The 23,675-nt window shown below is 45.0% G+C and overlaps 1 protein-coding gene across 2 annotated transcripts in view; it reads left to right on the top strand.

Moving 5' to 3' along the window:
- Positions 1-1,026: 1,026 nt before the first annotated feature.
- Positions 1,027-23,675, top strand: part of TTLL11 (tubulin tyrosine ligase like 11) — a 222,178-nt gene continuing 199,529 nt past the window's right edge. The window contains exon 1 of one of the 2 annotated variants that reach the window (XM_028107889.2): positions 1,027-1,646. In XM_028107889.2, coding sequence (XP_027963690.2) covers positions 1,209-1,646 — 438 coding nt within the window. In that variant the 5' untranslated portion in view covers positions 1,027-1,208. The remainder of the gene's footprint in view (positions 1,647-23,675) is intronic. The other variant, XM_088019260.1, reaches the window with a different exon arrangement.

Here is a 23,675-nt window from a genome sequence, read left to right as displayed (position 1 = left end):
TGTGCACCCATGCTCCTAGCAGCATTATTCTCAATAGCCAACAGGTGAATGGGTACAGACACTGTGGTAGATTCATGCAGCAAAACATTATTCAGTCTTAGAAAGGAATGACATTCTGAGATATGCTACAACATGGATGAACCGTGAAGGCATTATGCTGAGTGAAATTCGCTAGACACAGAGGGACAAATATTGTATGATTCCACTTGTATGTAATGAGGTCCCTGGAGGAGTCAAATTCGTAGCGAGAAAGTAGAAGGGTGGTTGCCAAGAGCTGGGGGGAGGGAGGCTGGGGAGTTATGGTTTAATGAGTACAGAGTTTCACTTTGAGAAGATGAAGTTCCAGAAATGGATGTTGGTGATGGTTTTTACAAAATAATGCGAATGTACTTAATGCCATTGAACTGTACACCTAAAAAAGGTTACAATGGTAACTTTTATGCTTATTTTACCACAATAAAAAAAAAATGACATAATAAGAAAATTGGTGTTAATGCCCTCAACTTGACTGGGAATGTGTAGGGCTTCTCCATCCCATGGGGCGTTCTCTGAGAGCAGGGAAAGATGTCTCCCTTCTCCGTCTGGGGCTCTCCCGGGAGCAGCAGGTGTTTTTTTCAGCGGATAGCTGCTTCCCCAGGGCCTGGACTGGGCCTGTTCCTCATCAGACTGAGGTGCTTCCCGATGGTGGAGTTCCCTCCACGGGGCGAGGTTCTGTCTCCTCCTTCCGAGGGAGTTGTTCTAGCAACTGTGTATGGGAGGTGGGGAAAAGTGGGCCTCTTGTTTGAGACTTTCGTCCGTCCTCCGCAGCCTCCGGGCTCAGGAGCCCCACAAGCGCCCAACACCTTCGTAACCTCCATCTATCTTCTGCCTCTCCAAGTTCCGCGCCCTTAGAAGGCCAGCGCCGTCTCCCCGGGCTGGCGGGCCCAGGCGGCTTTCCGCCCTCTTCCAAGATGGCCGCCACCGCCTCTGTGACAGGCCTGATCACGTGGGCGCCGTCGCCTATGAGGTCGCCGCGGCTCCGGCGGTGATTGTCCCTCCCCGAGCCCCGTCCCGAGGAGGCGACTGCCCTTGTCAACCGAAGCCTGAGCGATCATGGCAACGGGCTCGGGCGGGGAGCGCGTGGCAGCGGTGGCAGTTTGGTCGCGGGCCGGGGCGGCGGAGCGGCGGCGGCGGCGGTGGCACTGGCGCTGGCACCGGCCCTGAGCGCCATGCAGCGGGGCAGCTCCGAGAGGGAGCTGGCGGCCAGGTGGGAGGCGGAGGCGGTGGCCGTGGCCGAAGCGCCGGCGGCGGCGGCGGCGGAGCAGGGCGGCGTGGACTCGGGCGCGGCCGGGGAGCCGGAGCGCAAGGCTCCCGAGGAGCAGCCCAGGGAGGGGGCCCCGGCGCAGCCCCGCGCGGCCGAGGAGGGGGACGCCCGGGTCGTCCCGCGGCCGCCGCCCACGCTGCCCCTGGCCAAGCCGCAGCCGGCGCGGGCGCGGGGCCTCTGCCCGCACCGGAAGCCCCGGAGCAAGGGCCGGGGCTGCCGGCGGAGCTCGGGCCGCTCGGCGGACGAGTACTGCTCTCAGCGGCCGGTCACCGTGGACAGCTCCAAGGCCAGGACCTCCCTGGACGCCCTGAAGATCAGCATCCGCCAGCTCAAGTGGAAGGAGGTGAGGCCCGGCCCGGCCGCGTGGGCACGGCGGGAGGGTGGACAGTTCGACCTCAGAGGACCCGGCGCGGCCCAGGCCAGGGCTGAGGGCTGAGCTCCTGCCGAGCGCCACGCTCCAAGTGCTCATCCTTCAAGGCCTAGCCCCCAAAGTCACTTCCTCCAGAAGACTTACAGCCCGCTTCAGGTCAGGTTAGCCAACTCCTTCCCCGGGCTCCCCTACACTACGGCTCTGGCTTCTAGCCCTCAGCGCTCACCTGCTGTAGATACCAGCGCTCCCCTACGTAGATCTTAGCTTTTATGTCTGTCTCCTTCACCAGCTTTGGGTCCTCGGGGCCCGGGATCCTGTCTTTCACTTCTTCATTCAAGTTCTCTTCATTCAGCACTTATTGTGTGGCAGCTGAACAGTTGGTACTTTGGAGGCAGACAGACTTAGGGTCTCACCACACCCTGCCACTTAGCTGTGTGACTTTGAGCGAGTTGCTTCACCTCTTAAGCCTGCTTCCTTTGAAAGTGAAGGAAGCTAATGAAGTGAAGTGAAGCTAATAATACCTGTCTCGTATTAGTATTAGAAGACTCACGGCTTATTGTAGCATAGCACAAGTGTGCTATAAATGGTAACTCATCCTACCACCCTCACCTCTCTCTCCTCCTCCATCACTGTCACCACCACCATCATCATCATCAGGGCAGGAACTGTATTTTACATTCTAGAACTTGGCATATGGTGCATGTCAGTAAGTGGTGGATGCAAGGGTGAGTGAAGGAATGGGTTATTCGTCCCTGAACCCATTTTAGACCTGGCGGGGGCAGGGATGCAGCACCAGTGACACAGAGGGGTGCCTGTTGCAGTTGGCTGACTGGATAAAGCCATTTGACTTTTTTTGCAGCTTCTAAGGCTATTTAACAGGGTTCCAGGAGTGGTGGGGTTGTGATTTAGGGAGTCAGGTCTGGAGACTTAGACTCAGATGGTCTGCTGATGGAACAGGAATCCACAACAGGCAACATGAAGATTCAGGTACTTAGCTCTGTGCTTTGGCTATGACAGACATTCAGGAATGGTTTTATGAAGTTGGAACACACAGAGAGATGGCCACAGAAAGAATTGATGAGGTCAGAAGGTTGATGTCCCAACAGGAAGGAGTCATGTAGTTTGGAGGGAAGTCAAGAATCAGGCAGGGCAGACTTCCAGGTAGGTAGGGGTTAGCCATTGGGGAAGTGTCAGGAAGTGTCAGGAAGTGTCACTCCCCATTCCCCATTCCCTGGGTGTCAGGGTCCCCAGGCTTGGGGCTTGGGATTCAGAGGAGGACTTCCATGCCTAGGATACCTGGAGGGAGGGCTCCCAGTTCTGGGCAGGGTTCCAGGTCTGGCCAGAACATCATAGAATTGGAGAACTTGTCAGTGCCATGGTCCTAATGAGAATCCAGGGACTGGAACCAGGCCCAGAACCAGGAGAGGCTGACCGGCCCAAGGAGGGCCTGTGCTTAGTTTAGCCCCATGGGGGAGAGAGACACAAAGCTGACTAGATCTTGAGAGATGGAGCCAGAAGGACTCAGAAACCAGCAGGCATGCATGCCAGGTTCATGCACTCAGTCTGTGTTTGCTGTGGATGCTGGACCCTGGGAATCAAAGATGCTTAAGATGTAACTTCTGCCCTCAAGGACCTTATAGTTCAGTAGGGAAGAAACACAAGTAAAAAAAAAAAATCATTGCAGTGATTATAGGATCTTTGCTGCTGCTTCCTGGAATGCTCTTTTCCCAGTTATTTGCATGGCTCACTCTGTCACTTTTGCTCTTTGAGCAAATGCCACCTCCTCAGAGAAGCCTTCCCCTCTGATCCCTCCTCCAACCCTTGCTCTTCTTTATTATCTTTTTTATAGCACTAAACTCTACTGGACACTATATTATGTATTGTTTGTTTATTACCCGTTTCCCTCATTAGAATGTAAGCTCCACGAGGGCAAGGGCTTTGTTTTATTTACTGCTGTATCCTCAAGTGCTTGGTACATAGAAGGTGTTCAATAAATACTTGTTAAATGGATGAACACATTATGTGATGTGTGTCTCGCTGTCCCTATGTAAAGGTGTAAGTGCTGGGGGAGAAGAAGAAGGCCATCTCAAGAAGTGTTTCCTGGAGGAGAGAGGTATAAGCTGAGTTCTGAGTGTTGAAGAGGAGAGGGAGTTATTTAGGGGCTGTCGACTTTGGATCTCTGGTAGAGGGCCTAGTGTGGGCATAGCAGAGGTACTTTGGGGCTTTGCATGTAGTTCAGTATGGCTGGATATGAGTGGGCGGCAGGATGGTGGTGAGGGGAGGCTAGAGAAATGAGCAGGGGTCAGATGGGGGTTGTGGACTTGTTTTTGGGAGGCTGCGTGAGCCACTAAAAGAGTTTAAGGTTCTTCCATGTATCGACTCTGCTCGTTTGGCAAGTGAGTTAAACTCTTCAGGCTTCTTTGTCTGCCTGTCTATCAAATGGGGGTAGATTGGGCTAGCTAGTTTAATGGTTCTCCCGTGGCAGCCACATAATGGTAATGTTAGTGTACACGAGGTCCTTGCACTGGTGAACCAAGTGTAGGGGGCAGTTTCCAGGCACTACCTGTAACTGCCCCCTCCACCCGAGTCCTGCCTTTTACTTCTCGGTCGGAAAGCATATTGGGCATGCAAGTGGAGTTGCTCCTTCCGGTATATTTTAAAACAAATTCACTCACCTCAATAGGACTTTCTATTAGATGTGTGATTATTCACTTAATGTCACTCTTCCCTATGAGTCTGTGAGGTCCTGGTCCTCCTGTGAGGGCGGGAGTGGTGTTTGACTTGGGGCACATATTCACCAAATGATGATACTTGCTACAGAGCTCACACTTCATCTCGATACCCTAGAATGTGGAGTTCCAAAAGTACTGGAGTGGGTAAACTTTAAGTTCCCTCCAGCTTTAAGCTATGATTATGGTATTTTTAGTACCTACTCTAAAAGTTGATTGCATGACAAGTAACTTATGTAAAGCAGGTACAAAGTGCAGATACTACCTCTTGAGGCCTCAGTTTTCCCATCTGTTACAGGGGTGACGTTGGACACGATCGTCTGTAATGTCCAGCACTGATGTTCTAGGAGCAGGCATATCTCCACGGGGAGCTGGGACACAGGGATCGAGTGGGGTCCCTTCTACGCCATGCTGTGCTGTTGCCACAGGATTTGGGAGTATCCGGCTGGCTTTGGCAGAGGTGGTTGGGTAGCCCAGGTAGGAAATAAGGTCATGAACACCAACCAGGGTAAAAGTGTTTCCTTTGTGAGTGCATGGTGAGGGGCCACACCACAGGGTCCATTGAGCAGGGCAGCATGTAGCCAGCGTGTGAATTTAACATTTGCTCGGTTACAGGTCACCGTCTCTCTTCCTCCTTCACTTTTCTTTATTACGTATACATTTAACAACAACGATTGTGAATGTCAGCAGCTGTGATGAACCCTTACATAACTCTTACCCCGTGTATGTAGCTACAGTGATTTGATTTTCCCAACAACCCAGTAAAGTGCCTCATTGTCTCCATTTTACGGAAGAGGAAATTGAAGTACACAGAGGTTAACTTCTCCAAGGTCATACGGCTGGTAAATGGTGGAGCTAGCATTTGAAACAGACTGTTTGAAACCAGCCTTCAGTTCTGGGCTCTTACTGTTTCTTACTGGATCTCTATCTGCAGACCCTGGGGTGGAGTTACAGATGTGGATGTGAATGGGATTCACTCCCTGCCCTCCAGCAGCTCCCCGTGTGAGGGACAGACGTGCACACAATGGCAGTCCAATCTGGGCGCTGAATGGGTAAAGGCCATTCCACACAGAGTAGGAACAAAGACAGGGAGCATGGATCAGCTTTTGTATGCAGAATGGGACGATGGCAGCATAGGGAGCATGTGGGAGAGCAAGAGAGATGAAGAAGGAGCCCGATCACGGAGGATGTTGGAGACCACGCCAAGAAGCTTGCGCTTCTGTCTGAATATGACAGGATCTTGCCATATATAGACTCAGCTTCTCTTGCCCACTCTCTCAGCCCCAGGTGAACCACGCCAACTCTCTGATGCTTCTCTTTTCAGTTCTATCCACGCTGGTCAGGTCTAATCCAATCGTGTCTACAAAGTTAAATTTGCCTCTCAAAGGAAAATTCACAAATGTTAGCTCTGTGAACTTAATAGATAAGGCGAAAGTTTATTTTAGAATAGCAAAATCAGGTTTATGGAGTCACTATTGAAGTTGCCACATGAAAGAGAGAGATGGATCCTGGCTCATAGTAGATACTCAGTAAATATTTATGGACTTGTATGGTCCTCTTTCATCTGTGTAAGTCCTGTATATTCCTTTGCAGTTTTGACACCAGCAGTAAAGAAACCTTAGGGAAAAGACACCAAGGAGAATAGATGCCACTATTGTTATGAGCTGCCGTCCTTGGAGATGTAGGTTCTGTTTACGTGCACAGTGGTGCTATGGACACCAGCTAGCTGACATGAACGAGGGCACTGAGAGATTCCACAGAAGGACTTTTGTTGATAATAGCTTGCATAAGCCCCTGTCCCAAGATCTATTACAGTGAGAGCTCTTTGTTTCAGAGACTCCAAATCATGGGTTGTTTTCTGAACTTTATCCAGCCTTCTTTAGAATATGTATACACTTATTACATTGTCCTATTTATAACTTCTGTAATATTAATTACTGCTTATTAAATATCTGCTTTGTGCCAGGCATTGTACTTAGTGTTTTACGCTTATTAAAAATTATATCAGACATTTACTGTGGATTGTTTTATGTAATCCTCACAGCAAGCCCCTGAAGTAGATCCTATTATCATTTCCAAATTACAGATGAGGAAACTGAGGCTTAGGGATAGGTTGGTGCAGGGCTAGCCCAAGGCCACAGGTAACAAGTGGCAAAACCATCCAGGGCCTGTGCCTGGAACCAGTGTACAGTCCTACATTGTCTTCTTTGCTAATCCTTTGCTAAAATCCACCCCGCCAGGGGTCTGTTATTCTTAGTCCAGATAATGCTTGAAGACACTGAGGTGGGCACAGCAAGTAAGAGGGAGAGTTAGGGTTCAAACAGTGGTCTGTCTTGTTCCAAAGCACACTTGTTGGTGTGTTTTATAATTCTCCACTCGTTAACCCTCCCGTTTGTCTGACTCATAACTCAAATGACAGTGGAGTCGCTCAGAACCAGGAGAGCGATATTGCAAATAGGACTTAAAATAAAACATGTTGAAATATATCCTGCCTGGCAGTGGGAGCATTTGGTGCCTGTACTTTCCAAATCCTATTTTGTTGCTGCCCACAGAGAAGTAATTTGGGTGCCATTTGACTAGCTGAGTTGCCTTGCTCTTCTATGGAATGTGATCCTGCTCTATGAATTGCTGTACCTCATTCCTTCTGGAAGAAGGTAGGGGTATAAAATGAAAAACTGGATAGTTTAATCTTACCTCCCTTTCTCGTCCCGATGATAGTCATTGCGGTTTATGTTCCGTTTTTTAAAAACAACATTATATGTAAGAATGGTTTATATCCCACTCCATCACATGCTCTCCTTTCAACAGACATGCTATTTTAATGCTAGTCCACCAGAATTTTTCCTTTGCCAGCTGAGCTTGTCTGGCCATAAAAATCACAGTTCACTACCGCAAATTGTTTGAACAATATGGTATGTGCAATAGCTTCACGAATCCACACTAACATCTCACACAGTCCTTTAAAAAATAAGTTCCAGGGACTCATGTTCAAGTTCAGGGGCTAGTACAAATTAAAATTTTGTTTTTTTAGCGCATAGTTCCTAGAGCTGTTTCCCGTGTTATGTAAACATACCCTCTATTGTAAATAGCCTCAATTTTGGTAGCATTCTGGATTCTGGGTTTGTATCAGCAGAAGTCGAATGCAAAAATTCAATCATACATTTTCTTTTTCTTTCAAATCTGTTCTTTGAAAAGGACATATTATAATAGTAACTGCCCACTCTTTAAGTGCCTTCTCTAGAGGGGAAGTGTTGCGTCTGGAGCTAGCATGGGCTTTGGATTCAGGCAGTTGAGTTAAAATCCTTGCTACTAATGACTTGTGTGACCCAACCGATCGTGTACTAAATATAGAATCTGAGCCTCAATTTCTTGATCTGTAACAAGTCAAGTGACACCTACCTTGCAGAATTTTTGTGAAATTAAATAAGGGAATGTATGTAAATTGCCTTAACCCCATGCTTGACACTGTGAGTCGTTAGTAAATGTTAGCCATTTTTCTTCCTCTGAGCAATCACAGACTTTGGTTATTTGATCTACTTTTTTAAAAACTAGAAAAAAACGATTATAGAATTTAGTTTGCATATATAGGTTACTGGTTAACCAGAACATCTATGACCAGCTCATTGGAATCATTTCATAAATATTTTGAGACCTACTCTGTGCCAGACTGTATCTGGGCTCCTGGGATACAGCAGATAGCAAAAACACACAAAGCTCTCTGTGGATAAGGGACAGTTACATTTTAAATGAATGTCAATGTGATATAGTCTAGGTTTAAAATTTTTAAAATAACACGGACTTAAACTTTTTGAACCAATCATACTTTTAAGGTTTTGTGAATTTAATTGAAAAATTTAAAGCCCCTATTTTAACCTGGTGCCTTCCTCACACTTTGGTGTATTAATTATCAAATACATCACCGTGGGAGGCTTATGGTAGCTATTTGAGTTCACGGGAAGGGCTGAGGTTGTGCCTGTGAATAGACCCATTAGCTGTGTGGAAGAGATGTGGATTTCCTGAGCTGATCCCTTTAGTCTTTACTGTCTTCCCTACGGTCCTCCCCACTGACTCTGGAAACACCATTGCCAGACATGGGTTTAAATCTTGGCTCTGTGACCCTGGGCAACTTGCTTTCCCTCTCTGAGCCGAAGATGGCTCATCTCTAGGAATGAGCATCACATACTTGGTAGGGTTGATAGGAGGGTTCCATCAGAAACTCTTTCAAGTGCCCGTGTTTACAGTAGGAATACCTGTTTGGCTTTCCCTCCAGTGAATTTCTGTGACGTCCTCATTAAGTTTTCTAACAGAAACATGGAGGTGTGAACAGGCAAATAACCTTGCATGTCCTTTCATTAGTTTTGAACTCCTCCCTTCCTGTGGCTTCTCCCCTGCAGCCACGTTATGTCCCTGAGATTTCCTCTGCAAAGATTGGTGTTTTGCTGGAGAGAACAGTAACCCTGGTTCTCTATTCCACATGGACTGATATCTCTCCTTTCACGTCATGTCCGGTCGTACCTGTAACAGCTGCCTCGGTTGCCATTTGTGTGCGTGTTTGTTTCCCTGGGTGTGTTTGAACCATTATCTAGTAATTTTTATAAATGCCTTTGTAAGTCCTAGCAGGCAGTTCTGACGACTCTTTCTGTAGCCCCATCTGCTTCTCTTGTCATCTGAATAAAACCTCCTCCTCCTTCATGGAGCTGGAAGAATAGGGCAGTTTTTCTCCTGCGCCCATCATCCCAATTCGGTAGAATGTTACTTTTCCAAAAAGTCCTTCTGTCCATCTGCCTAGAACTCTAATGAAGGACAGTTTTCCCATTTTGTTCTTTATGCTCATAGGGAGATTTTATTTCTAGTTGTGTCTCAGAACTGTGGTTTATTGGAATCTAAAAAAGCAACAATGGTAAATTTTCTGGACCTCCTTGATTATTTATAAATAAATTCGTTCAATATCCAAAAACAATATGTGCTTATAAAAAATGTATACAGTTCCCAAGTATATAAAATAAACCCCCCAAGCCTGCATTCCTCACCCCATCCCCTTCCCCTTCTAACTCTTCTCCTTAAGAGGCAACACCACTGTTACAGTTTGGTATGTATCCTTCCAGAATTTTCCTTATTCCTGCATGTGTCAGGATAACTAAATTGTGCTCTAGTAACAAGCAACCACAATATATCTGTGGCTTCATAACAACAGAAGTTTATTTCTTGCTCATGCTCAGGAATTCAGTGCGGGTTGATGGGGGTAGGAGGGATGGGGGCTCTCAGCCTTTTGGTTATTCAGAAACCCATGCTTCCAGCTCAACACCTGCTTCACTGAGTCACTGAGGGGAAGGGAATGTGCACATTGTGCACTGACTTTTAAGACTTCTACCCAGAAGTCACTGTGCTCACAGTTCATTCACCAAAGCGTTACATGGCATGGCTAACCTCACAGGGCTTGGGGATGTGCGGTGCTACCATGAAGGTATAAAGAGGATAATCAGACTATCTGGGGAATGGTGCTAATGACCACCGCAGTATGAATCATATGTGGAGATGCAAGAGATACATATAGAGTATATAAATTTAAACATACATGATTTTAAATGCTGCGGTTAAACAATATGTATAATGTTTGGCAACTGCTTTTTTAGCATGGACATCTTTCTCTGTTGGTAAGTATAGGTTCATATCATGTTAATAACAATCTAATAGTCCACTTTATGGATATACCATCATAAAATTTATTGATGGATACCGTTTCCACACTTTTCCCTGGTAATTACAAAGAAAGGCACAGTGGACATCGTTGTTCAGACAATAAGTGTTTATTTATTTATTTATTTATTTTTACTTTTTAAAAGATTTTACTTTTTTTTTTACTTTTAAAAGATTTTATTTATTCATTTGACACAGAGAGACACATAGAGAGAGGGAACACAAGCAGGGGAGTGGGAGAGGGAGAAGCAGGCTTCCCGCTGAGAAGGGAGCCCGATGCCACCAGCAGTGTTGAGACTGCCTCTCTTCTCATCTCCTCTGCAATCCATCTCCTATTAATCTTCTAAATCTTAGCCCAATTGATAGGTAAAAATGTGTTCTTTTGATTTACATTTCTCTGCTTCTCAGTGAGGTTGGGCTTTCTGTATGCTTACCAGTCCTTTGTACTATTTCCTCTGTGGAATGCCTAATTGTATTCTTTGTTCATTTATCTTTCAGGTTGTTTATGTTTATATTTTGCTTATGTTGATGTTTTTCTTATTGGTTTATAAATATTGTGGATAATTACTTTTTGTCTCATATGCATTGTAAGCCTTTCCGCGTTTATTATTTAAACATCGAACAGATAGTCTTTTGCCTTGCATAATCTACCTTATTCTAGTTAAAAATTTTTTCATTCCTATTCACTAAAAGCAGTCCTTACTTACTGTTGCCTTGTTGGCTCAAGAGGGTAGAAACACACAGTTCTATCTTCAGATGCTATTAAACTTCTGATGGATTAACAGGCTGTGTGAAGAACCTTAGGGTCTTATATTTCTATGGAGCTAGATGGGTTTTTCTTTTTTTTTAGAGAGGGAAGGGGAGAAGGGGCAGAGGGAGAGAATCTTAAGCAGACTCCATGCCCAGTGCAGAGCCCGACACGGGGCTCGATCTCAGGACCCTGAGATCATGACCTGAGCCCAAACCAATTGAGCTTAACCAACTGAGCCACCCAGGCACCCCCGAGCTAGATGTTTTATGTGGAACTTTTACATACATTTATCTAATTGACTTGAACTTTGTGCAGTGAGTATGGTAGACTTCATTATTTCTGTTTTATAGTTGTCATTATGGTATGGAGTTAGATTTGGGTTTGGACCCCCACTGCTTATTAGTTCTGACACGGGGGGCATCATACTTGTCTCATAGGGTGGTTGTCCCATTTTAATAACATATGTTTAATAACATATATAACCTGCATGCCAAAGCCACTACATAGTAAGTCTTGGTTCCATTTCAACTCTCCCACCCTTCAGAGTTGTTAGGTGACATACAGCTTAGAACTAGGTGCTGGGTCTCCTGGCTCTCAGGCTGGGTCTTGTTCCAGTGACCACATTGCCCATCTACATTGAGTCTGATTTCCTGGCCCCCTAGAAATAAGTAAGACCATTGGAAATTACTTAATTACCTAAGTCATCAGTACAGGACTGGGCTTTGAGCCTGGCTGTTAAGTTTCATTTAAAAAGCACATTGTTTAAAATACTAAAATTTTGGGGAAAAAATTGAAAAAATTTATAATCCTACTACAGAGATGCAATGACTCTTTTCTTTTTGAAGCATTTCGTTTCAGCATTTCTTCAGCATAAATGTCAGCTGATGTGATTAATGTCAATGTTTTACAAAGCTGATTAGTGTTATTATGTTAACACTAATGCCCACATTATAATTTAGACATTTTCCTATGCTATAAAAACTTTCAGAAATGTCATCTTAATTGTTAAAAAAAATCTCATTCAGTGAAATTTATTTATTTTCGTGTTAGTAAATGTTTAGATTGATTTCTCTGTGAAAAAATTTTCTGGAGTCCTTTTCCCCTACATTTTAAATTATTTTCTTAAAATAAACTTTGCGGAAATGAAGTATTTGGGTGAAAGGACATGTATGTTTTCAGGCTTCTGGAACGTATCACTAATTTGCTTTCCAAGAATTGTAGCAGTTTCTTTCTTTCTTTCTTTCTTTTTTTTTTTGAATTGTAGCAGTTTCTACTTAACAGTGTATGAGAGTTCCTACGAGTACCTGCTTTTGAAAGATGTAATGACAAATATTGGAGAAGAGAGTGAACTAGGTGAATCTTTTCCCTGTCTTCGCCAAATCTAGTTCTGATAATTATTCCTAGTTCAAAGCAGGGCATTTTGATAGGGCTATTTTTGTGTAGCTATTATGTCTAAATTGAAATAGCCACATCAGAATATAAAGCCACTTTTAAATTTTCAAATAATTTACTCAGTGGACATGCTTGATTTTCTCTCTACCCTTGACCCTTTCCCCACATCTGGCTCCTGGATCTTCTTCCCGTAGGCTGAGGTTTAAGCATTTCGCATAGTTGGGTAATGAAACTGTGGAAAGTTTCAATCGGTTATTTCTTTGTCTCTTAGGTTTTGTCAAAATATCTCTGGTGTGAAAAAAAAGGACACATTAAAGGTTGTATTAAAATGTCACATACCATCATTAGCCATTAGGGGAATGAAAATCAAAACCACAGTGAAATACTACTTTGTACCTACTAGGATGTCTAAAAAGGCAAATCATAAGTGTTTGTGAGGGTGTGGAGAAATTGGAGCCCTCATATGCTCTTGGTGGGAATGTAAAATGGTGCAGCCATTTGAAAAATGGTTTGGCAGGTCCTCAAAATGTTAAACATGGAATTTCTACATCCCAGTATTTTACTCCTAGGTATATACCTGAGAGAGATGAACATGGATGTTCATTAAAAAACACTATGCTAATGTTCATAGTAGCATTATTCACAATAGGCAAAAAGCGGAAACAACCAAATGTCCATGAGCTGACGGGTAAGCAAAACATGGTCTATCCATGTGGTGGAATATTATCTGGCCATAAAAAGGAATGCACTGATACATGCCACAACATGGATGAGCCTTGAAAACATCTTATGTGAAAGAAGCCAGCCACAGGGACCACCCATGATGTGATTCCATTTATACAAAACGCTCAGAATAGAGAAATCTGTATAGAGAAAGTAGGTCAGTGGTTGCCTAGGGGTGGGGGAGGCTTTTGGTGGGGAAGTTGGGTGCGACTGCTAGTACAGGATTTCTCTTTGGGGTGATAAAAATGTCCCAATATCGGTTGTGGTGATGGTTGCACAACTCCATGACTATGCTAAAAACTGTTGAACTGTACACTCGACATGGGTAAATTGTGTGGTATGTGAATTGTATTTCAATAAAGATGTTGAAAAAAGTGCCATGTGCTTATCCAGTTCTCGTCATTGAACAGTACTTGCCTCCCAGGTAGTAATTGTAAATATGCCTCAGGAACTCACGTCAGCCCCGTGCGTCCTGTTGTCGTTCTGCATTGCAATATTGCCTGTTACTGGTACGTCGACTTTTTGGACACCTGTATGAAAGGGACTCTGTCCTGGTGGCAGCTGTGACACCATTCCAGACTTTCACTGTAAGAGTGAGTTTTGGTTTTTGTGGGGTAGATTTGAATATTTGCCTCAAGGATAAAGTTCAGGCTCCTTACAAAAGGTCCATATGAAGACTTCCATGACCTGAGATGCAGTGTAGCATGGACTTTGGAACCACACAGATATGGGTTTGAAATAACTCACTATGTAACCGTGGGGAAGTTTTGCTCTGAACCCCAGTTTCTTTATTTATAGAATGGGTGTGATACAATTGTACCTCATGGAGTTGCTTGTTGCCAGCATTAAGAAATATAAGTATGTATTTAGCCTACGATACCGGGTATACAGTAAAGACTCAGTTGAATATTTTTTATTAATATCTGGGCCCTAAGCTTCTCCATACTTCACATATTTCAGGCCTTGAACTTTATCTACTACTAACACTGCACTGTGTGTGGCTCTCTTGAGCCTTCATGCTGTACCATTCCCCTTTATCTTGGTCATATTTTCCTTCTTCCTTAGAAAGTTCCTTTCCTTTCTTTGGCTAACTCCTACACATGCTTCAAGGATCAGCTCATGCCTCCTCTTTTCCATAAGTCTTTCTGACCCCCTCCACTCCCACACACCCCAGGCTAGGCTAAGTATCCTTGCTTAGTCACTTATGGTACTTTCTATGGATCTCAGTTTGGTTAGTTTTTCCAAAGTAGCAACTTTTGGTTTATTGATCATCTCCATTCTATTTTTGTTTTCTGTTTCATGGCTTTCTGCTCTTTATGATTTCCTTTCTTCTACTTTTGAGGCTTATGATGTTGTTCTATTTCTGACATTAAGTTGAATGCTAAGCCTATCTCTTTTCTAATAAAACATTCAAGACTACAGACTTGGGACACCTGGCTGGTTCAGTCAGTAGAGCATGAGACTCTTGATCTTGGGGGCATGAATTCAAGCCCCATGTTGGGCATAGAGTTTACTTAAAAAAAAAAAAAACACAAAAACTACACACTTGCCTCTAAGTACCACTTTGGCTGCACCCACAGTTTTGCTATGTAGCATTTTTTATTTTTATTTTTATTTATTTATTTTTTTAAAGATTTTATTTATTTATTTGACAGAGAGAGACATAGCGAGAGCAGGAACACAAGCAGGTGGAGTGGGAGAGGGAGAAGCAGGCTTCCTGCGGAGCAGGGAGCCTGATGTGGGACTCGATCCCAGGACCCTAGGATCATGACCTGAGCCAAAGGCAAACGCTTAACGACTGAGCCACCCAGGCGCCCTATGTAGCATTTTTTAAAATTCACCTTTTAGTTCTACATATTTCACATTTTCGTGAAGATTTTTTCTTTGGCCTGTGAGTTATTTAGCTTTGTGGGTTTTTTAAGGGTTTCTAAACATATAACAGATTATTTCTACTTATCTTTTTATTGTTAATTTCTATCTTAATAGCATTGTGGTTAAAAGATATTCTTTCTTTCCTCTCTTTCTCTTGCCCGCTCTCCTTGCTTTTTTCTGTTTTCCAGTTTTTGGCTTTATAGCCTAATAAATGGAGATGTTCTATTTGTTTCAGAAAAGAATGTGTATCCTCTAGTTATTGAATGCAGTATTTTACATATGTATACCAGATTAGCTTGTGGATTGCATTATACAAATTTTATAGCCCTGATATTTTTGTCTGACCATTGAAGAGTTATATTAGTGTTTCCCTCTATGATTATGGATTTCATATATTTTTAAATTGACTTTTCCTTTTCCCATTCCCCCCTGTACTAGTCTGGAAGTTATACATCCTATATTTATTCTTCTAGTGGTTACCCTAGAAAATTTTATATGTGTATAACTAACTTCACAAAGTCTAAAGTTAGTATCTTTACTTTCCTCTTAACAACACAAGGATCTTAGGATATTTCGTTTTGGTTGCATGCCTCCTGACTTACATGCTTTTTTGTCCAATATATTAGTTCTCTCTTACTTTATCCTTTTTTTGAACTTTACAAATTAGACATTATTATTAGTTTTTACAAAGCCTTGGTGTATTTTAGATTTGCCCACATTTACCATTTGCTTTGTTTATTATCCACTTTACAACTCAGACCTTCCTTCTGGGATCATTTTCTTTCTCCTGGAAGTAATCTCTTAGAAGTTCCTTTGGTGAGGGGCTATTTGTAATAAACGCTATCGGTTTCTGTTTGTCCAAAATTACCTTCCTTTTGCCTTCATTCTTAGAAGATAGTGTTGCTGTACATACAGTGCTAAGTTGATATTATGTGATCTCAGCACTTTGAGAATATGCCACTGTTTACTCACTTCTATTTTTACTACTGAGAGGTCAGTTCTCAGTTGACTTTTTTCTTTTGCTGGTGAAGTGTCTTTTTCCTTCTGGCTGTTTTTAAAATCTTCTCTTTGTCTTTGATGTTGTCTGTGTCATTATGACTTCCTGGGTGAGGATTTCTTTCTATTTATTCTGCTTGAGATTTGTCGGGACTCTTGTCTCTGAGGTTTGCTCTCTTTTATCAACTCTGGAAAATTCTCATCTGTTTTCTCTTTCAGTATTGCCTCTTACCCATTGTTTTGCTTCTCTTTTTCTGGGATTCTCAGTTAGACATTTCTAGACCTTTCTTTTTTGACAGTGAGCTCATGTTCCTTGGAACTTTAATCTCTTGTTAATTCTCTGAGACCTGAGTTTAAAGTGAGGATTTTCATCTTGTGCCAGTGGCTCAGAGGGCTCTACTAACCTAGAATACTGGAAACTAAATTTTTGGTCTTAGGCTTTTAAGATAATAGGCATAGTTTAAAGTCTGACTCCAGACTTGTATGTGTTATGGTTAGGCATTCCAAGGGGAGGCTCTTTTCCCCTTCCCTGAGCCAACACCCAAGACAAGGCAGGTTTTCTTCTGGTTTGCCCACTGAGGATGTGCCTCACAGAGGGCCTGGCTTGATATGGGAGCCTCTAATCTGATGTTTGCCTTGCCGGGGGCACTCAGGTGCCAGACCATTCCCTGTGTGCAGGGGAAAGATGATTTACACCTGCCTTTTGAAAAATATCCCTCTGGAGAATGGATTGGAGCCCCAGAGTGGAGGCAGAAGCAAGTTAGGATGCTGTCTTACACCTCAGGAGAGACGATGCTACCTGGGACAAGATGGGGCTGGGTGGGCAAGGCTGTTGATCGAGATGGTCTGTCTCTTCCCCTAGACTGTAGGATATCCAGTAGCAGGGAGCTTGTCTTACTCATCTTTGAGTTCTTCAATGCCTGGCACAGAGAAGGCATTCAGCAAATGCTAATTGAATTGAACTGTGTAATCACTAATGGTTCTAGTGCTGTGTTTTTGGACTACCTTCAAAGTGACTATTTTCTTTAAAGGGAAATGACATAAAGGGATTCCAGGCAGTGAATTCATCCTGTCTCTGGCATTGCAAAGCTCAAGCCAGAAATAGAGAACAGCTGTTTGTAAGTCCCTGCAAGTCTTCGGTTTTGGCTGGGTTTACTTTCCATAGCTTTCTTTAGCCTGTGCACTTGTTCCTTTCTTAAGGAACCTCAGGCTCTATTTGAAACTACTTACACAAAGCCTTGCCATCTTACTGGATTTTATGACACTTTCTCAGAAATTACTAAACTTTATGACTGTCTAGGCAGGTTGCAAAGATGTTCCTTTAACGGTATGTGATAGCTGTGAAAACTTATTACTCTTAAGACTTCTCAGAAAAAGTACTCTGTGTCTAGGGAACAAAGGGAGAGGAGAATGGTCCCTGCTGGGTGACCGTTTAAAAAGCTTCAGCTGGTCACTAAGGAGCGTTGTTCAAGAGTTTATGCAATACTGTTCCATTAGAATGTGCAGAAGTATTTCTAGGAAGTAAATGATATAGAGCATACATGTATGATTTTAAATCCTGAGGCCTTGAAGTTCTCCATCATTCATACAACAAATATATGTTGTATGTCCACTGTGCCCCAAGGCCTCTTCAAGACAATGGCACAATTAGGGGTGCCTGGGTGGTTTAGTCAGTTAAGTGTCCGACTCTTGAGCTCAGCTCAGGTCTTGATCTCAGGATCATGAGTTCAAGCCCTGTGTTGGGCTGCATACTGGGTGTGGAGCCTACTTAAAAAATGGGGGGCGCCTGTGGCTTAATCGGTCGAGCATCAGACTCTTGATTTCGACTCAGGTCATGATCTCTGGGTTGTGAGATCAGGTCCGCATCGGGCTCCTAACTTGGCATGGAACCTGCTTAAGATTCTCTTTCTCTCCCTCTGCCCCTTGCCCCCCACCCCTGCTCGCACTCTCTCATGCTCTAAAAAAAAAAAAAAAACACAAGTAGACACCATCCCTGCCCTTGAATCAGGGCCACTACTACTGGTCTATATCATCCTTTTGTGTGAATGAGAACAAGGTGCCCCCTCCTCAAGGAAAAAAATATAAAATTAGTCAATAAATTATTTATATCTCAATAATGAATTTGTTACAGCAAATGGATTATTGATGATAAATGAATTTAGTTGTTAGATAATATTTACATGGCATTATAATGAAATACTTGTTGATTTAAACTTAAAATTCAGAAATATTCTGGCACAAGAAGCAAACATCAGCTAAATTGAACTGCAATATGGTTTAACTACTGCATTAATACTAATGAGGAATTTTTCAAAAAAATGAAAATTACTCATCAATTATACATCAGATGTAAAAGCAGATCTGATTTAGAAACACAGTCTATTTTAGATATTATTAGATCAGCAGTTTCCTGGGGCACTTGCGTGGCTCAGTCAGTTAAGCGTCTGCCTTTGGCTCAGGTCATGATCCCAGGGACCTGGAATCGAGTCCTGCATTGGGCTCCCTGCTCAGCGGAAGCCTGCTTCTTCCTCTCCCTCTGGTGCTCCCCCTGCTTGTACTGTCTCTCTGTCAAATAAATAAATAAATAAATAATCAACAGTCTTTTGATAATCTGATTTATCAAAGGGGAACAGTATATATTTCTTGTTAAAACAAGACACTTGAGTACCATTTGCCAGAAGATTCTTGTCATAAATATAAAATTGCCCAGCTAAAATCATCTGATGTTTGTTTACTGAACCAGAATATTTTTGAATTCCCAGTTTAAATCAACAAGTCCTTTTCCTATAATAATATGTAAATGTTATATAATAACTAATATTTGTATGAATAATTCATTTGTTACAGAATAAAATACATAAATATATAAATTATAAATATATGAAAGTGTTCAAAATATGAAAGATGCCTGTGTATGACCAGCATCATGGCACCCTTGTGCATGACCTAAAAAAAGCCACACATGGTGGCCTTGGGGACCTCAGTCTCAGGGGAGCAGATGTAGCTGATGAGTCCAGTGTGGGATGCTAAGGGTTCTATTAGCAGGTATGTAGGAAGTGTGCTGGAGGCAGAGGTAGGGGAAATGAGGTCAACCTGCAGGTTTTGGCAAAGGCTCGTATGTGTCAGAGGCACTCAGGGAAATAAGAGTCAGCCTTTTTGACAGATTTTGGCTGTTAAGTAGCCTCTAGTCCTGCCTCCTGGGTTCCTACTACTTTCTGGATAAGAGAGCCAGCGGAGTCCCACATTGGTGAGGTGTTGCTCTTTTTCGTAGTCTTCACGATCTTCTCTCCTCCCGCCTGTGTCCGGCCTCCTCTGTCCTCAGGTCTCTTCCGTTGCAGCATGGGTCAGCATCATTGTCATGGCTTGTTTAATTTTCTCTTTTTCCCATCAGATTTTAAGTTCAACTAGTGCAAGGACCACATAGGTCTTGGTTATTATTTATTATCCGATCGTCATGCTCCAGTGCACAAGGCCTGGCACACTGTAGAGTAGTAGGCTCTTCATAGCTATTGGCTGAAAGGAGTTTTTCATTCATTCCTCAGACATGCCCTGAGCCCTTATTTTGCACCATGGACTCCATTGAGCGCTAGGCAAACAAAGAAATGACCTCCTGTGGGTCCCTCCCTGCAGGGAGCTCACTCTCTAGTTATTACAACTCCGTGCAGGAGGAAGAGCAATGGTAAAGGACTCAGATGCAGGGCTCAGTGAAGCCTCCTAAGGAGGGGACCTCTGAGCTGAATCTGAAAGGAAGAGAGGGCTGAGCAAGGGTTCCAGCGTTCAGACTCGGCTCAGCAAGCCCAGCAACAGGGTGGCAAGCTGGAACACAGGGAACTTGGGGGGACTGCCAGCCTAGTAATGCAGCTGGGACACAGAATTTGAGGGAGGGACAGTGAGGGATGATGCCACCTACCTGAGAGGTGGGCAGAGGCCAAGACCTGAAGGTCCCAACTGCAAACTGAGAGCTCTGTGGAACCCCTGGGAAGTTGTAAACAGGTGTGTGTGTGTGTGTGTGTGTGTGTGTGTGTGTGTGTGTGTGTGTGTGACAGAAGTCACTTCTGTATGTTGGAAAGACCCCTCTGGCTGTGGTGTGCAAGGTGTATCGAGGGCTTGGGGGGTGAACTGGAAGTAGGGAAAGCCTCCTTGAGGGCAGGGAGAGTGGCTTCCTGGTCACTTTCTGGCATGTGGCAAGTGCTCGGGGATGGTACTTTGTGACCGAGTAAACCTGCAGAAGCCAGCAGGGCAGGATCACAGGCCCTCCTTGCAGAAGGGTGGCAGAGTTACTGCTGTCACTTTATGGAGCTGCCCGGCCCCCTTCTGAGGCAAGGAGGCTATATACTTTCGCTCTCCTTTACAGATGAGGTAACCGAGGCCAGGCTGGCCAAAGGACTCAAACCCAGGTCTTTGTCAATGCCAAGTCAAGTGCACTCTCCTCCATCTGTCCCGTGATGGGGTGGGTGCCGTGCCAGGGCAGAATTGGCTCGCTGGTGTCTCTTCTCCCCAGGGACCACTGTCTTCCTTTCTGGTGAGGGAGGGGCCTCCACCTTCCAGCTACTGGAGCCCCCCAGGCAGTGATGCCCCCTTCCCTGAGTCTCCTTCCAGGCAGAAGGAGATGGCGGCCCAGGGGGCGGCTGAAAGCTGTCTTCACCGAAGCAGTGGGGAGAGATTTGTGGGCCCCCGGCACTCTCATCACATGGGTATCACGCTGCCATTTAATAAAGGCCTCAGTGCTTGAGGGGCCATTAAGTAACCAATGATATATTTCAACCTCGTTGAGGAGGAAGCCGCAGAGTTAAATCAAATTCAGACCATGTGGAAATAAAAGAATGAGGCTCTTCACATGCATGGGCCTCCTCCTGAGGGGGAAAGGAAGGGAACGAACGGGCATCGGGCATCGAGGGTCCGCTCTGAGCCGGACTCTGGTAAGGAGCTTGGGCACGGGCATCACGGACCAGGAGAGACGGTGCTGTGCATTTGGGAGGAAGGAAATGGAAAGTACGGGATACCGGCCGCGGAGGGGTGGAACCGGAATCTCAGTGCTGGGCCTGACCTCATGCTGCCTGCTCCTTCCCCTGCACCGAGCCCCCTCCCCTGCTCAGTGTTTGCCCTCCACCAGACATGCAGGGATTGATTTTTGTGAAAAGGACGAATGGCACGGAGATCAGCGCCCTGTGTGAGTTCCTACCCTACACTCCCCTCAGGCAGGAGCCTGTCTGTCAGTCTGCCCCTCTGCCGGGCTCCGGGCTGTCGCCTGCCTTTCTCCCACCCTCCAGCTACCTCCCCTTCCATCTATCCTGTCTTCTCTCCCCCGCCCTCGGAGACACTTGTCTGGCTCTCCTTGAAGATGCTTTTGACTCCATCCTGAGATCTTTGCTGATTAGTAATGAGCAGTTTGATGGCGAATTAATTGTAGTTCCTTCTTGGGTGCCACATGTAAGAGGAGAGTTTGGAAGACAGCTTCAGCGGCAAGAGCCAAAGGGATGAGGCCCCTCTGGTGGTGACAGGCTGTGGGGTGGATGTTCTCACACACAAAATCCCTGCTCACATCCTGGCAAAGCATTTAAGGCCCTTAAAATCTCCGCCTGCTAGCCCATCAGCCTCACCCCTGCCAGGCTTCCTTCCCACTTTCCCACACCAGCTGTCTACCCTAACAGCCCAGGTGAGGCAGGTGCTGCCACCCTTGCTCCCACTGACTTCTTGGGTTGGAATAGCTTTTGTTCCCCCCATCCCCTGCCCGCTGAACTTGGAACCCCACTTCAATATCCAGCCAATTGTGAGCTCCGCCATGAGCCACGCCCCTCCTTGCAGAAGCAGCTGCTTCTTCCTCTGTGTCTTCTTAGCACCTCGTAGGTAACTATATATATTGCTTTTCGTGGGGATAATGATTTGTTTATGGACACTAAACTCTGAGCACTTTGAGGCCCGACGTAGTGTGTGTGTGTGTGTGTGTGTGTGTGTGTGTGTGTGTATGTGTGTGTGTGTCTAGTGTCTGGCCTATAGCAGGTGTCCAGGGAGGGCTTGTGACCTGGAAGAATGGGAGAATGTGTGCCAGGGCCGGCCTCAGCTGCAGAGGGGCAGAGAGATGCATTAGTGAGGGAGTGAGTCCAGCCCCCGGTAGCTCTTCTCTCTCTGTCCTCCTGTCTCTTGCCAGGAAAGGATGCTTTTGTCTGGGGGTTACGCTGCTGGGGCTTCTCTGGCACCGTCCAGCAGGGGGCTCTCGCCTACCTTCACCTGGGAGAGTGACCAACCCCCTCCCCTTGTCCTCCCTCTGCCCTGCTCCCCATCCCCAGCCTGACCTGTTAGCTGTACTGACTGCATAGCTAGCCTTTGGTTTTGCTTTTGCTTTGCAATGTCTCTGACTTCACCTGAGGAGATAGGGCTCAAATACTGGGGACGTCTCCCCACTGCACAGGTAGGGACTATCTTAGTCATCACTGTATTGCCAGGCCTGAAGACCACGCCTGATTCATAGTTAGGTGCTCGGTGACTCACACCTAACTCTCCTGGAAGGGAACTAGAGCTGGGCAGTAGTGGTAAAAACAGATTTTATTCAGGAACTCTTGTAATAGAGGCAAAGAGGCCTGGGCTGCATTCTGTATACCACTAGGACAAGTGGGAATGTATAGCCAAGGAGCAGGATGGGGGTGAAGGGATGGAAAATTACTAAGAAGAAACACTGGGGGTGGGGGGGCGCTGGGCCGCTGGCTAAACCAGTTGGACAGGATTCTTACTGAAGCAGGCCGGGGGCATCAGATACCAAAGGTGGAGGGTGAGGAATTTGATGAGATACTGAGGGGGATCAGATACTGGGTGGGGAATTCCTTCTAAACTGCTAAGATCGGGCCGTGCAGAGCCTGACACAGAAGGGCCAAAGGCGGAGGCCCAGTTGGGAGGAGTGTTCAGAGGAGCCCGACTCACGTTTGGTCACAGTGAGGCCTTGTCACAGCAAGGGACCCTGGGAATGTAGACTAGTGTTGTTTCCAGAAAGAAGAGGAAATAACATTTTGGAGAATAGCCTGCAGTCTCTGCCCCAGTGCAGTATAAAGAAGGATTTGGAGTCTGTCAACACTGAGTTCCAATCCATATTTTGCTCCTTGCTAGCTGTGTGGACTAGAAGGAGTTATTGAACTTGTCCAAACTTTGAGCCTCAGTTTCCTCAGCTGAATAATAGGGATAATAACCCCCACCTCAGAGGATAGTTGAGAAAGAAAACCCGGTGGTGCATAATCCAACACACTGGGAATGTTATCACCCTAGTCGTTAGTGTCTTCATTATTACCATGTATCTCAATTTCATTGATTGACCTAAAACTTAATAACATGCACATGATAAAAAATCAACATAGTATAAAGGTGTAAACTCTGAAAAATATGTCTCTTCTCCCACCTTCAGTTCTCTCCCTCAAAGGCAACTACCATGGGCAGTTTCTTGGTAGGTTTCCAGAGATACACATGCACAAGCATCTGTGTCTAAATAGTTTTTTCTTTACCTAATGCTTTCATGTGATGCGCTCTACTCTGCACCTTTTATTTCATTTAACGATAGAACTTAGCTATTGTTTTACGTCAGCACGAATTGATTTACCACAACCTTTCCTTTATGGCTGCATGACATCCCGCAGTGTGGGGGTCCCATCACTTAACCAGTGCCCCATCAACACACATTTGACCGTCTACAGGGTGTTGCCCCTCTATAAAGCTGCGCCCACCATCCCCTCGTATATATGTCTTTGTGTGCTCGTGTGAGACTATCTGTAGGACAAAAAAAAATCTAGCATTCATGAAAATGGGGAATGTTTTCATTCTGGTAACCATTGTGGGGAGAAAGGATTAGGAATTAGGGAT

The sequence above is a fragment of the Eumetopias jubatus genome, unplaced genomic scaffold, assembly GCF_037043125.1.
Source record: "Eumetopias jubatus isolate StellerSeaLion01/CBP00866 unplaced genomic scaffold, mEumJub1_p1.0 scaffold_15, whole genome shotgun sequence".
In the NCBI taxonomy this organism is placed as follows: Eukaryota; Metazoa; Chordata; class Mammalia; order Carnivora; family Otariidae; genus Eumetopias; species Eumetopias jubatus.
Note: the sequence above shows the minus strand (reverse complement) of the source record. Positions and strands in the feature narration are given on the sequence as shown.